Source organism: Acanthochromis polyacanthus, chromosome 14, assembly GCF_021347895.1.
Source record: "Acanthochromis polyacanthus isolate Apoly-LR-REF ecotype Palm Island chromosome 14, KAUST_Apoly_ChrSc, whole genome shotgun sequence".
Classification (NCBI taxonomy): domain Eukaryota; kingdom Metazoa; phylum Chordata; class Actinopteri; family Pomacentridae; genus Acanthochromis; species Acanthochromis polyacanthus.
Genome location: NC_067126.1, coordinates 38,831,802 through 38,845,399, shown reverse-complemented (window position 1 = coordinate 38,845,399; position 13,598 = coordinate 38,831,802). Strand labels below are relative to the sequence as shown.

The window sequence follows — 13,598 nt, the reverse complement described above, 5'->3', positions numbered from 1 at the left end:
CAGTCTATTACCCATCCATCCACCACTGACTGTGCGCACTGTGAGAGCATGTGTGTGTGTGTGTGTGTGTGTGTGTGTGTGTGTGTGCATGAGTCTATGCCGCTCACGGTGAAGTGAAGTAGGTATAAGAGTCGCCTCCCTCCCGCCGCCCATCCTCTGCTGTTGGGTCCTGCTCTTTGAAATAATGGATTCTAATTCCTTTCCACAAGAGTGCACCCATCTGCTGGCTTTGGGGGACAGTAAAATCCTCTATCAGTTACAATTATCCCACGGTTCCCGAGGACTGTGCTGCGAGTGTGTGTGTGACCTAACCACGCCGGGCGGTGTATGTTTGTGTGTGTGATGAGAAGGGAGAGAAAGAGGGATGCTCAAAGTGGAGTGCTGCGTAAGCGTGAGCTGAATCCCTCAACCTAACCCCCAACCCCCCCGGGACGATGAATCCATGACAAATCATCCCGAGGGAATCAACACCAAGCTCTGTGTGTCAGTTTCTCTTTGAAAGTCTGTGTTAAGTATAAAATGCCACATACTGCAACTGTGTGCGTGTTTCCCTCTCACCAACCCCAGATTTTAAAAACCCAGCAATATGAATCATCCTCCTCTTCCAGATGAATTGGAAATGGACTTCACCAACTCACCACTGGGGGACAGCAGTAAATCTGGCAGAAAGAATAACTGCACGGCTACTGACAAAATCCAACCATCCTACACAACCTTGATGTTGTCTCCTTTAGGAGCTGCAGCCAAATGTCAAGTTGTCCAAAAGCAATATTTGTGACGCAAAACGGGCCGACTTTCAGCAGCTTGCACCCTCCCTGAGGACTCGTTGAGCCCTGAAGCAGAGATCTGTGGTGAGAGCAGCACACACACACCATTATTTTATGGTGGCATTGGGGTTTAATGTATGTAGTCCTGAGTGACAATCTGTAGCTGTGGGATTTTTGGCCCCCTCAGCAGAAAAGGGACAAGCTGGCACAGACATCCAAGGATACCTGAGAAGAGAAGGGGAAGCTTGACTCCAACTAAACCCTCCTCGGAGACAAACAGCCTAAAACCCTGTCTCTGCTTCCCCATTGTGCGTCCCTCTCAACAAGCCTCTCTTCTCTCAGACCCCCCTCCTGCGTACGCGGCCACTCTGATGCCTCTCATCAGTTCCTCGCTTTCAGTTTCATTCTTTTTCATGCTCTTTTGTGCTCTAATCTCTGCATCATCCTCTTCGACTTTCCACTACGTCTCTGCTAGAGAGAGTTTATGTAAAATATGTGTTTTATTTATGCGCGTGTGTGTGTTGTGCAAAGCTCGCCGTGATGGAGGCTGTATGAGACCTGCACCGGTCGCAGCGGCAGAGGAGATAAAGTGGGTCTGTGCTTCCCGGCAGTGTTGCAGATTTATCTCTCTGCTTACGGCTCTGATTTTACTGCCCATCCACCGGCCTCCACTGGATCCCCCGTCTTCTTTTTTTTTCCCTCTCCCTCTCCCTATTTCCCACTTGCCATAAGGGACCGGCCTCTTTCTGTGCACGTTCTGGCCACCATAAATCTGCCACGTTGCTCCATAAAGCTGCTTAGGGCATGGCTCAACAAATATTAAGGAAGAAGAGAATAAATAAATAAAGCTAAATAAAAGAGAACTTCCCGTCTGGAGGGAGAGACAACTTTTCTGCTCACAAAATGGAGCCCGACTGTAAAATATTTACCTCTGTGCTATGGATGAGTCTGGGTGTGGAGGGGGCTCACTTCACGACATCGCACATAGATTTCCTTTCTCGGCCAGTCTGCTTTGCTATCTTTTGCAGACGGCAGTGCAAAAACCCTTGTGAAGTGTAACATTACAGGTGGATTTTACATATCTAGGAGGATCAGTGTGCCAATTAATCAGTGAAAATAGTTGAGCAGTATCTTCTATAACCTTGGAATGAGTTTGTTAAGTCTATCCTGCCTTGAGCTAGGAGACAAACATTATTGGAATGAAGCATGTTAAATGTGAATCCAGTGTTTTTGGAGCATGAGCCAGGGTGCAAAAATGAGGATATTTCAACTTCTGCTGCACAAAACCTTGAAGTTTTATGAATGTGCACCTGTCCTTAACGCACGCACGAGAGCAGACCTCCACAAAAACACTTTCTCACACAGAAAACACAACATAAACAACTGACAGTGAAGCTCTAAATAATTGCTAGACAGTTTTAAGGGAGATGCAAAGCCTTTCCTGAAAATCTCAGCGGAATCAGGATAGAGACAAACGACACAAATAGCTGAAGGGCCCCGCATTGTGCAACCTGTTCATGCATGGGTGTGAGTCGGCTGACATGTGAGGCTGTGCCTGTCAGTTTATCAACAGCAGCAATTTTTCACTCTTGATCAGCCAACCGTGGCGGCATTTTAAATGAACTACCTGCATTCCAGTAGCATCAGATTGAAGACAAAAGGAAACCGCTCAGTGAATCATTGCACCTTCTTTGTCTTTGTCCCTGCCCTGTCTTTTCTGTCACATACTCTTCCAATCCCTCTCTGCTTTCCAGACCTCTCAGTCTTGTCTGATCGACTTCACCATGACAGACGCATTAGCCATTCATGGAGCACCAAGCACCATGTGGACAGCGGACTGTGCCCAGAAATCAAGCAATATGCTGTCACTAGAAAAAAAAGAGAAAGAAAACCAAACAAACAAGCCATACTCGTATACTCCCTCACGCACACATGGACACATGGTAGGCCTGTCGTGACCCCACGTCAAACAAGACAAACAACGGCGACAGAAAGAGGCCGCCTCTCCATGTGGCGAGTCAGCGTATGGAACCCTGGCACCATATGGGCTCTTCATTGTTGACAAAACAGCCTTGGGGACATTAGCACCCACCATTTGCATATATGGGAGCCGTTTTTTACAACTGCTTTTTTTTCCTCTTTTGCTATTTCTCCAGCAAATTAAAGTGCCATGATCGATCTGCATTCAACACCCGCAGGTGTGTTGGATAAGATTTGTAAAGTCATCCCTCTCCTGTCTTTTGGAAATGACAGATATCACTGACTGCAGTTGGAGGAAATCCCATGATGATCTTACCTAGCTGCAGCTCCATGTTGGTAATCTTGCTTTCCGAGGGAAACAGGATCTTTGGCGGCTTGTCGGTCAAAGGAGCTGAAAAGGGAAAAAAGAGACGCATTTTAAATAAGATCCAAGACAAACCAGCAAGACAACAAAATGTTTTTGAAGGATAGTGAGGATTTCTGATGGAGCTATTTTTAGTCTGTACTCAGTGTTCCTCTGTGCCTTACAGAGATTTGTTAGCATTTCAGCGGAAACAATCTTATTTTTACTACTCCCTTACTTGTCTTTTCTACATTCCTCTGAATAAATAAATGCTCATCCACTCTGTTTTCATTCCTCTTTCTAACTCATTCTTTGCATCTTTGTGGCCACAAAGCTGTCTGTCGTCTCCGTACCTCGGATTCCATTTATCCGACCTTCTTCTAATCATAAATGAATCACTACTTTGCCAAGAACATGCCACCATTTAATCTGCATAAGCGTTAGATATTTGAAGAGCCATCAAGGAGTGTGTCTGAGTGAGAGGGAGCAGCTGATGCAGTAATGATGCTAATCATCCATACGGTGGATGTCAGACCTGCTGCTCAAGTCTTTCCTCTGGGGACCGCTGGAACAGGCAGCAGTTTTATTGTTGTTAAAAGCATTTGTGTGTTCTGCATGAGAGGCTGTACTCTTTAGGACTTGAGGGTTAAGAGAACACAAAGAGGATCTTGTATGTGCATTAGTGAAGAGCAACAAGAAATGGATATAATGGAGCATGTTTTCATGTTAAATGTCTTCATCATAAGGCACTTATCTGCTGCAATGATTAAAACAACCTCTGCATTTGTCCTTGTTTGTTTTTTGCAGCAATGCTTTTACACCTAAATAGTCACACATTTAAAGCTGGAGTGTGGAATGTTTGTCTCCCCCTTCTGGCAATGAGAGTAATTACACTGTTGGTACATGCTTTTTAGGTGTGCTGGGCCAACTACCTTTCTTTTTAAAACTAATTCTTCCTCTGAACACAAGTTTCTTTAATATCTGGAACATCAAAAGCTTTTCTTAGATGCTACCTGGGTTTATCCGCCACCCTTTGCCACACTCCTAGCTGTAGTCGCCTACTCCATTTTCATTGCCATGGTTGCTCCTCTCTTCCAAAATCAAGTAATTTAAAAAATGCATCACAATTGAATGTCTCCACTATACTGCAAGAAACAGACAGATTGTGTGAGCTTTTGTTCCCCAAAAATTCAATGCAATGGATGTTAATCTATATGTTAAAGTTTCACACTCTACCTTTAAAATTATAATGTGCTTAGCACAGCTACTCTCGGATGCTACACGGCCTCCATAGCAAATGAGGGGTTCTACATGTTGGCAATGGGATCATGAACAGAATTTGTCACTATCGTTAAGGTTGCTTTGCCGTGGGCATTAGGGTGGTATGGGCCTTCAACATATGCATAAACCAAAGAGCTCAAGGCTCTTCTTGTATTTTTAACACCGCACATGAAGCTATGAGTTATGCAACCTTCAGAGTTCATGCTGCAAGTTTCTACAGACCATGTGATGTTTTTGTTTTTGGGATAAATAAAAACATGTTTTCTTGCGACGCTGTCAGTTTCTGTGAGCGCATCAACTTCGGACCAACTATTTTCACTACAGTGACATAAGTGATAACATACCATAAACATGAGCAGTAATGTACACTAGTAAGTTTCCATGTCAAGGAAAATGCAACATACAGAAGAAAAGACAAAAGAGAAAAATGAACTGAATCTCCCACAGTCCAGCTCAGGTGCTCTAACAGCAGTGGCTCATCCAGTGTATGCTCAGACCAGTGCCACTAACCTGGAAATCACACCTTCTATGCCAGGGTGCAAGACACTTAAACTGTGCCACTTCTCTCACCATGTCAAGCCACCATGCTGTCTCGCTAAATGCATGTAGTGCTAGCTGAATTAAACAAAATGATAGAAAAAAAATCACTATAGCAATTGTTTGTATTTATGTTGGTGTGTTGCACTTAAATAGATCTGGATCTCAGACCTTATCTATGTGGAAAAAATAAGAATAAGTGCTTGATGGCAAACATCAGCATAGTAGGAACTAATAAGACCAGTCAGTCATAAACTCACTTATTCTTCAATAATTATGAATTGTGATCTGTGCTCCTCTTTATGGGAAAAGAGAAACTCTCAAGTCACGCACATACTCTTTCTTTGTCTGAATCTAGTATATTTGGTGATCCATTAAAACCTATGAGACATTTTTTTGTTGCTCTGCTATTGCATCATGAGGAAAAACTGCAGAATATTAAGCACATTATAATCCCCATTTCTCCGCTAGCAGGCATGACATGTTTGATATCATAGGCCTTGGAGTTTCTTCTTCTACACTGAAATGAATGCAGAGCTCGACCATTCTGATTATATTACAGTGATTATGCAGCTGGTGATGAAGATTTACCGTTTACTGAACTAAAACAGGTTTGATATTTATTGTGTTTGTCTCTTCATAGAGTGATCCAAATGTTTTTATTCAGACAGTATATCTTTATAGGAAGTCAGCTAGGAAGGGTACAACCTTTAACCATATGGTACACTCCAGTGCACAGAGATGCAGATGCAAACCATCACTCATATTGCATTCTTTAGTATCCACTAAGGAGGTAAGAACTACTTCTGTACTTTCTAAACCAGCTCCTAGAATTTGTGAGCTTGCTTTATTCAGGCCAGATTGTTTCTTTCATTAAGATGTTCTCTTAGAGTGTCCTCACACGCCCTCTTCTTTAGCCTTATAATAACAGTGCACTAACAAGTCGTTTGAAAGCCCTCCTCTGTTTTGGTGTCTGCATTTGAGAGGAACAAGCTATGTAATCTTGCCGTGTTAAGTAATTCAGTAGAGTAAAGTCTAGTCTCAAGTAAAGTGCACGGTCTTGTAAAGTGCTTGGTTTATGGCTTCATAATGACATATTTAACAATTACTGAAGCGACCAGGAAGAAGTGTTCGTGTGAATCCAGACAAGCCTAAATTTGAACGTGTATTATGTGCTAATCTGAATACTATTTCTTTTTTTTTCTTTGCTCAGATGTAGCACCTGTGTGTATGCAAATACTGACAGCAGCACAGTGACATTTATGAGAGGGGCGGTCACGGGCTTTTAGGCACAACTGTTTGCACTGTTAATAGGTAATCACATAGCACAAATTACACTGGATACTGATACAATTTTAATTGCATATCAAACTGCTATACATAATTACACAATGGGTGATCCTATAGCTAATTATGCACTGGGCAAACAAATGAGGACAAGCTGTGCACGGGACAGGAGAGGGGAAGCAGATGTGGAAAGAAGAGCACAGATAGGAGGAGGCAGACATCAGTAGACAGAGAAGTAGAGCTGGTGGAATGAATGGGGAAAAAAAGTGATAAAAGCTAAAGTGAACCAGTCACGAAACACGCTCCCCCTCATTTTGGCATGCCACACTTGCTTCCGAAAATCTCATTATCTTAATTACCCCTCCTTTATGGGAAATACATCAATTATCACGGTTGGGGAGGGGGACACCATTTTAAATGTGAAGGACTGCGAGCAACTCCGAACAAAAGGGAAAGAGCCTCTGCTTGCTATTACCAGGTGAAGTCTGGAATCAAGCGACCAGAGGCATAAAAAGGTAATTAAACATGCAAATATATCTGAGCTGTTAGCATAAAGAAAGGCTGGTGAGCTTCACAAAAAGAGATTCTGGGAGACCTTTTGAATTGTGTGCACCATTTTCAAGGGTAAACTCAGCTTTTACACACCTGTGTGCCTATTAGCTCGTTGAACAGCAGATTTCAACAAAACCTGAAAGATGAATAACTCTTGGCCCAAAGATGATTTGAGAAGATGTGGGTCAGATTTGTGTTGTGATGGTTGTAGGTTCTGTTTGCAGATGTTTTAAGTCTTCCTGTAGAAATTTCAACCTCTCGTGGGGCTATTGAGCTTCATCTTTGATTCCCACATGCACAAGGATGCACACTAACCCATGCCCACGAGTGACACGATGCACACTCCTGTCAGCAATGCCACTATTCCACTAAAACAAGTAGATACCGAAAAGAATTCTCAAAGCCATGCCGTGTTGATGTAGCTATTTCTTTAAAAATGCACACAAGTGAGCTTGTAGACTCGCTGTGTGCAGCTCCATACATGTGGGTTGAGCCTCATCATGATCGTCGTCGCCTCCGTTTTTGCGAGGGGAAACCTTCAGCTTTCATCCTTCGACTTGCATTTTATTTCCTTGACTTTGGAGCATAATGAAAGGCTGGTGAGCTTCATGAAAAGCTGTGAGATGCACATAAGGCACATTGGGAGTAACGCGCAACTTTTGTTTACACCAAAAACTCCACAGGGTCCCTGAAAAGAGCTTTTACAATTCATCTCTGATTCATCCGCTCACACAGATGGCCACACATGGCACGGTCCCAACCACTGAGCACAATTGTCTTATTAAAGCACACTTTAACATGCGAACTGGAAGAGATGAGTTACAGGACATCTCCTTTTATCTTCTTAGCAACCGCTCCCCTACATATATGGAGGAGAAACAATTTTCAGTTTACAAAAAAATGCTGCTAGAACGCCAACTTTGCTTGTCAGAGAATTCGGTAAAGTTGATGAAAGCTGATCTAAACCAAATGTCTTCTCACTGGTATCCGTGAGCAGAGAGTAAATGTCTCCTGGGTGAATTTGTGCCTTTAGGGAACTGAAATGGTTGACCTGGTATGCTTGTGCAAATTTTATGCTCTGAGATCAGTGATTCACGATAAAACGTTGATGCCTGAGTACCCCCAGGGCAGAAGGATTGTCTATTCTGTGCAGCAAACAAGGCTGAATTAATTTGTGGAGGTGACACAAAGTATCTCTGAAAACTTTTCATCCACATGGCACATGACTCATGCCTGATAGCGTGAAAAGAGTAGCAAACAGTGTCTAAAACATCCAGGGTTTGTGTTTTTCAACATTTTCAAATCCTGACATACTTTGACATAAGACAGCCTGCATGAAGCAACTACATGGCTTCACATGAAGCAGGTTTTAAGTGCTCTTGAAGAGGGACTAAATCAAGCTTTGTATGCATGTGTGTGCCGGCCTACATGTGGATATATTAACACAGCATGAGACTCTGTGGACGTGAGCTTTGTGATCAGTCATCCACAATCCCATTTCTGCTTGGTGGTGGTAAAGCTCACTGGACTTTCCAGATGGATTATTCCGGGTGAGCGACTGTAGGCAAACAGCAAATTAATGAATTAAGGATGGAACTGAGATACTTGGATCATTGGGCTTTTTTCTGTTGCTTGTCCCATTTGTGGGGGGCAGAGTGAGGGGGATTTGCAGGGAAGAAATAAGCTGCTGGCAAATTGCTAACAAAGGTGAAAATGAGAAGGAATCAAATATAAAAATGACTTCGATACACAGCATATGGGTGCATATTACACAGGCATACAATGGACACAGCACTTGTGCATTTACAGTGATGGAAATTGAAAAAACATACACGCATGGACACCCAAAGATACATGAAGTGGTGAATAGAGGCCTGCATTGTCCTTTGGTTCCACAAAATTGGCTCCCAAAGGTTTTCAGCATTTTTTTCCTAACCAACAAAGGCAGTCAAGCCGGAGAAGAAAAGCAAAAATAGAAGGAAGGAAACTTGAGCAAACATAAAGTCCTTGTGAGTCTCCCAGGACTGCTAAGCTTGAATAGAAAAGTCTCAGTTCTCCTCTACGGCTGGCAGACTCCTATATTGTACTGCAGGAGATCACCATATATTAACAGTGACCTTCCCCTGTACTGTTGTCACCTTTGAGCCAGTTTCATTTCATTCCTGATGGTGCAATAACCGTCCTGTATGATTCCCCTTATAAAGTCACCTCAGAGTATACAGAATTCAATTCCAGACCTGACCATTTCCCACATGAGAGAAGCTGTGCAGGGAGCCGGTTGGTGTCATCCAGAGGAAGCTAATAAAAGCAGCTATATTCATCCTGAACCACATCACAACCCATCCACCGGTGCTCTCTAAGAGCCCAGCTTCTGGCACAGCTAAAATGTTTCAACATCAAAGCAACAGGAGTGTTTTTTCCCCATCCCATCCTGCAAATATGACTAAACAGAAATCGTAGTCCCTGGCTGCGTCAAATGGCTATCATTGAGGAAAGCGAGAACAATTGGCCTCTTTTGGCCAAGTGGCCGGTTGAACTTTTCTGACTAAGCAGCTCTCAGAGTGACTATCTGATGATAAAACATGGCAGCGATCAAACCGTTCAAAGCACGGCTCCAGCTGTGACGTCTCAATAATCCATATCTTTGTGAAATAAGAACAAAGAGTAAATTAAAAGTCCCATCCTGACAGCTCCCTGCTCATTTCCAGATCATGTTAAGTAACCATTAGGAAGCACATTGAAAATTTCATTACCTAAAAAGTGCTACACGGAGGCCAATTAAAGAGGAATTTTACTGAAGAAGGAAACCGAGAGATGAAGTGAGATAAGACAAAGGCAGGAACAGTGACAGAGACACAGAGTGAACAGAACAGATGGAGAAAAAGTATTATTGATTGCAAGAGGTTTACCATGATTCTGCCCTCTCAGCAGCTGTATGTACATGTGAACACTTGTACTTACGTGTGTGGTCACAGATCTTTGGTCCTTATAAATGATCTTGCTGGATCCAATACTCTCACTGGTAACTCCCTGTATGGGATTACTCTCCCTCCCTCCCTGCAGACTTTAACAGGCCTTTTACTATAACTCAGCATCACTTAAGTAAAGAATCTTCTCGAGTCAGGCTAGTGGAAATAAAAATGAATGCTCAGGAAGTATCCACCTCCGCACATTATAATAATGTGTTCTCACACTTTATGTAGTATTTAAAAAGCAACCTCATTAAGGCTGTTTGTTTTTTCCACACACTCAACAAGGATTATATTTTACACAGGCCGACAGAATAACTTGCGTTGCAGTAAGAGGCTCGGTTAAGCAGTCAGGCAATGTGAAGTGGGTTTGAAATGAATGAGGAGCGTTTTTATGGATCTATTGTTTACAGAATAGTGAGCAGAAAGAAGTGGGGATGGTGAGGCGAGGCGAGAGGGGAGTCAGAGGTAACTTCAAGATTTAATGGTCTCCCTTGTGCTTCGGAGTTGAGCAGAAAAAACAAAAACACATGCATGGACTCAATTTATCCTTCCATTCATGAAGTGTATTGAGAAAAAAAGTACTGAGCAGGTTTGGCTTCATTGTTGAAAGGACAACAATGACTTTACTTCTAGATTTAATTTAATCAAGTGAAAGTAATTACACTGATAAAGCAGATACAACACCAGCAAAACCGGTCTAACAACTGCAATCTCTCTACATGCACACACAAACACAACCCCCGCCACATAGCACACACACACAACTTGCCCAATCATCTCTCCTAGCGGTCCATAGGGATGTGTGACACATATGGTGTGTTGCACTCTGTTGTGTTACAGTATGAGAAGTGACTGTTCCAGCCTTTCACTTGCCAGATGCTCTATGCCAAATAACTGGCACTTGGGGCAAGACTCACAAGGCAGAGTTCAAACCATGTTTTAATCTTTGAACGTACCGTATAGCTATATGACAACAGCATCCGAAAACCTAATGAACCCACCAGAGTGAGCACAGGAGGGAGCTGTGTCTGTGTGCAAACTTGGCAAGCACATCTGCAAAACCCTTGCAAGTGTCTGTCGCAGCACTTGTGTTCATGTGAATGCGCTGGAGGAGAAGACAGGAAGACATCTAGCAAACATAGAGGGGAAAAAAAAAAGAGAGGCATGTGCCGGTCAGGATACATACAAGTGGATCATGAGTGGATTTGTGCGCTTCTGATGAGTGTTAATACATGGGAGGACACACCACAAGTGGCATGTCTGTGTTCATCTAATGAGGGCTCTGCTGAGACCTTGATGCACTATGAAGTGGAAAGAAACAAAAATGAAGACAATATGAGGGAAAAGACAATGCAAGAGGAGACAAAGGAGTGGAGGATGTAAGGACAGAAGAGGAAAACAAAGAGCAACGGAGGAGCACTTCATAGGGAGAAGATCCTTGTGCTTACAATGAAAATCTGCCCAGATGCTGGCCTCAGCCATATTGCAGATGAAGTATCAACATATCAACAATCTGTGAGGGTGTAGCTTAGCATAGCCTGTTTTGTCCCCTCTGTGAGCACAACATGACGCTCTTTTCATCTGTCTTTGATCTGCTCTGCTCTTAACCTCTCGCTGTAACAAAAACTGATATTTTCTTTCATTCTGTCTCACCAAGAGTGTGGCCCTCTCTTCCCCACTGTCATCTTTTCATCCATTAGTCACTGTCCCACAATTGGCCCCACCATACTCTTTTTTACCTTTCAGTAAGTCTCGCCAGTTTCTTTTCTCAGCCTCTTTTCTTCTGCACTCAACCCAGCTTGTGCCCCTGCATCTCCCTGGCAGCTTGTACCGTATCCGAGTGTCTGCGCAGTGTATCTTGGATAATATCAGTGTGAACTTTAATGTTTCCCAATGGGTAGAGTGCACACTACACTGTTCTTCCATTAGGGCGCGGCTCACAGACGGCGTGTATGTATTCAATAATGCAGGCCAGTGCTTATGTCTGCCAGTATGCAACCTCAGCATACACCCTGGTGCTTCACACAAGCTCATGCAAACACATGCTCTATTCGCACACACCCTCGCAAAAACGTGTGCTCCGTCTAACAGACATTCACTCAAACAGTGCACACACACCTTCCTGTCGGCCTCAGATAACAAAACCCAGAGGTGGAGTGATGATAAAGAAGCTGTTTCTACTAAATGAAAGAGGAAAACGTACACAAAATACGCCCCTGTGGAGCTTATGCAGATAGGCGTAGAGGGGAATCAACAAGGTAGACATGTGACACACGCAGGAAGAGAAAAAAACACGCTTTCAGACAAGACAGAATCTGACCATCAAAACATCCGGGAATGGTGGTCGGCAGTGACAGAGGATTAGCTCCTAATCAGCGTCGATCTCTGTGGGCAATTCAGAGGGAAGCCCTAGTGGTCTAGTATCCATTCTGTTACTCTGTCAGAGCAGGCTAACCCAGTCAACCGCAGGAGAGAGCCAAAGCAGGTGGATACACACCTGAGGGACAGGATTAACACAGTCCTGGCACATTACAAGCAGCATGCATAGTGTAAAATCCCACTGGAAGGGTGTGTGCATAGGTCTGCCGCACTGTATAGCAGCCTCAGGTCGGTCCAGGTGTGTAAACACATTGGTAGTGCCAGTAGGCTACCTGCGGCGACATATATAGGGCTGAGATTTACATGAAGTAACAGAAGAACAGATAGGCAGCCTGCAGGGTCACCTCACTGCCATCTGCTCCATCAGCTCCCTTTGACCCGTCTCCACAGCAACCTCAGCAGCTCCCCGAATCCACTGTTGCCCCTCATCTGTGATAATAAGTCTGTGATAAATGTACCCAGTTGTCTGTGTTGTCATACACAAATGTTACTGTACTCTTCTTAACATGTATATTTGATCATTTTGAGTATTTTACTATTTGAGTGAGGCTGTGTAAGACAAAGTGAGACCGATCCAGGCTGTATTTGTTCCCTTTGATTACAAGAATGCCATCATCCATTCCTTTATTCTGATCTTCAGGGCTAAACAACTAAAACACCAGAACACTCATGTTTTACATTGTTAGAATAAAAAGCAGAACTGTGCAATACACTCTGCGAGATGATGCGTCACTGTCAGCCTTGAGATAAAATGCTGTAACTGAATAAATGCAAATATGGTGTTATGGCAAAACAGCATCATTTCATCTTTACTTGATACCAATAATACTCTGAACTCCTGAAATATGTGTCTTTTTTCTCTACTATCCTTATGAAGAAACATTCAAAAAATCTACACTTACAGTCATTCAACTCCCCGTGGCCTTGGGAAGCTTTCAGTAAATGTGTATACACGTATGTGTACAATACGAGACTGAATTTATGTAAGTTGAACTGCAGCATGCATTTGTGATCCAAAGAGAATAAATTGACCAATGGACAAGCATAAACATTACCTGAAAGTTGTAATCGACTTAAACCAAATCAAAATGAATTCAATGCAATTTAAATTAGCAACAATTAAATGACAGTATACACACTCAGTGACATCAGAATGGGTGCGAAGGTTAAATAGTGGTTCACGAACTACCTTGAAGGTAAAATCCTGTGTGTTTATGCAGCACATTTTATGGAGATCTCTAAGGGAGTCAACTCCAAGGTTCAGCTTCAGCTCTGGCCTTATTTTCTATTTTATACATAGGGCTGGGCGATAAATTGAAGTAATTCGATTAATTTGCGTTTTTAAAACCTGACAATTTGAAATTTTGCCAAATTGTAAAATCGAGGCGAGCTTAAATATATAACAATACAGATTCTTCTTCTGCCTTTCAAGACTTGTGCACTGGCATTTGCTTCCGCCTCAACACTCACACCCCCGTCATGGCGGACAGAACAGCAGAC

At 43.1% G+C, this 13,598-nt stretch overlaps 1 protein-coding gene across 5 annotated transcripts in view; it reads right to left on the bottom strand.

Annotated features, from left to right (window-relative positions):
- The window catches only part of il1rapl1a (interleukin 1 receptor accessory protein-like 1a), a 186,723-nt gene that overhangs the window by 57,862 nt on the left and 115,263 nt on the right, over positions 1–13,598 (bottom strand). For all 5 annotated transcript variants that reach the window (XM_022197315.2, XM_022197316.2, XM_022197317.2 and 2 more), the window contains exon 6: positions 3,064–3,138. In XM_022197315.2, coding sequence (XP_022053007.1) covers positions 3,064–3,138 — 75 coding nt within the window. The remainder of the gene's footprint in view (positions 1–3,063; positions 3,139–13,598) is intronic.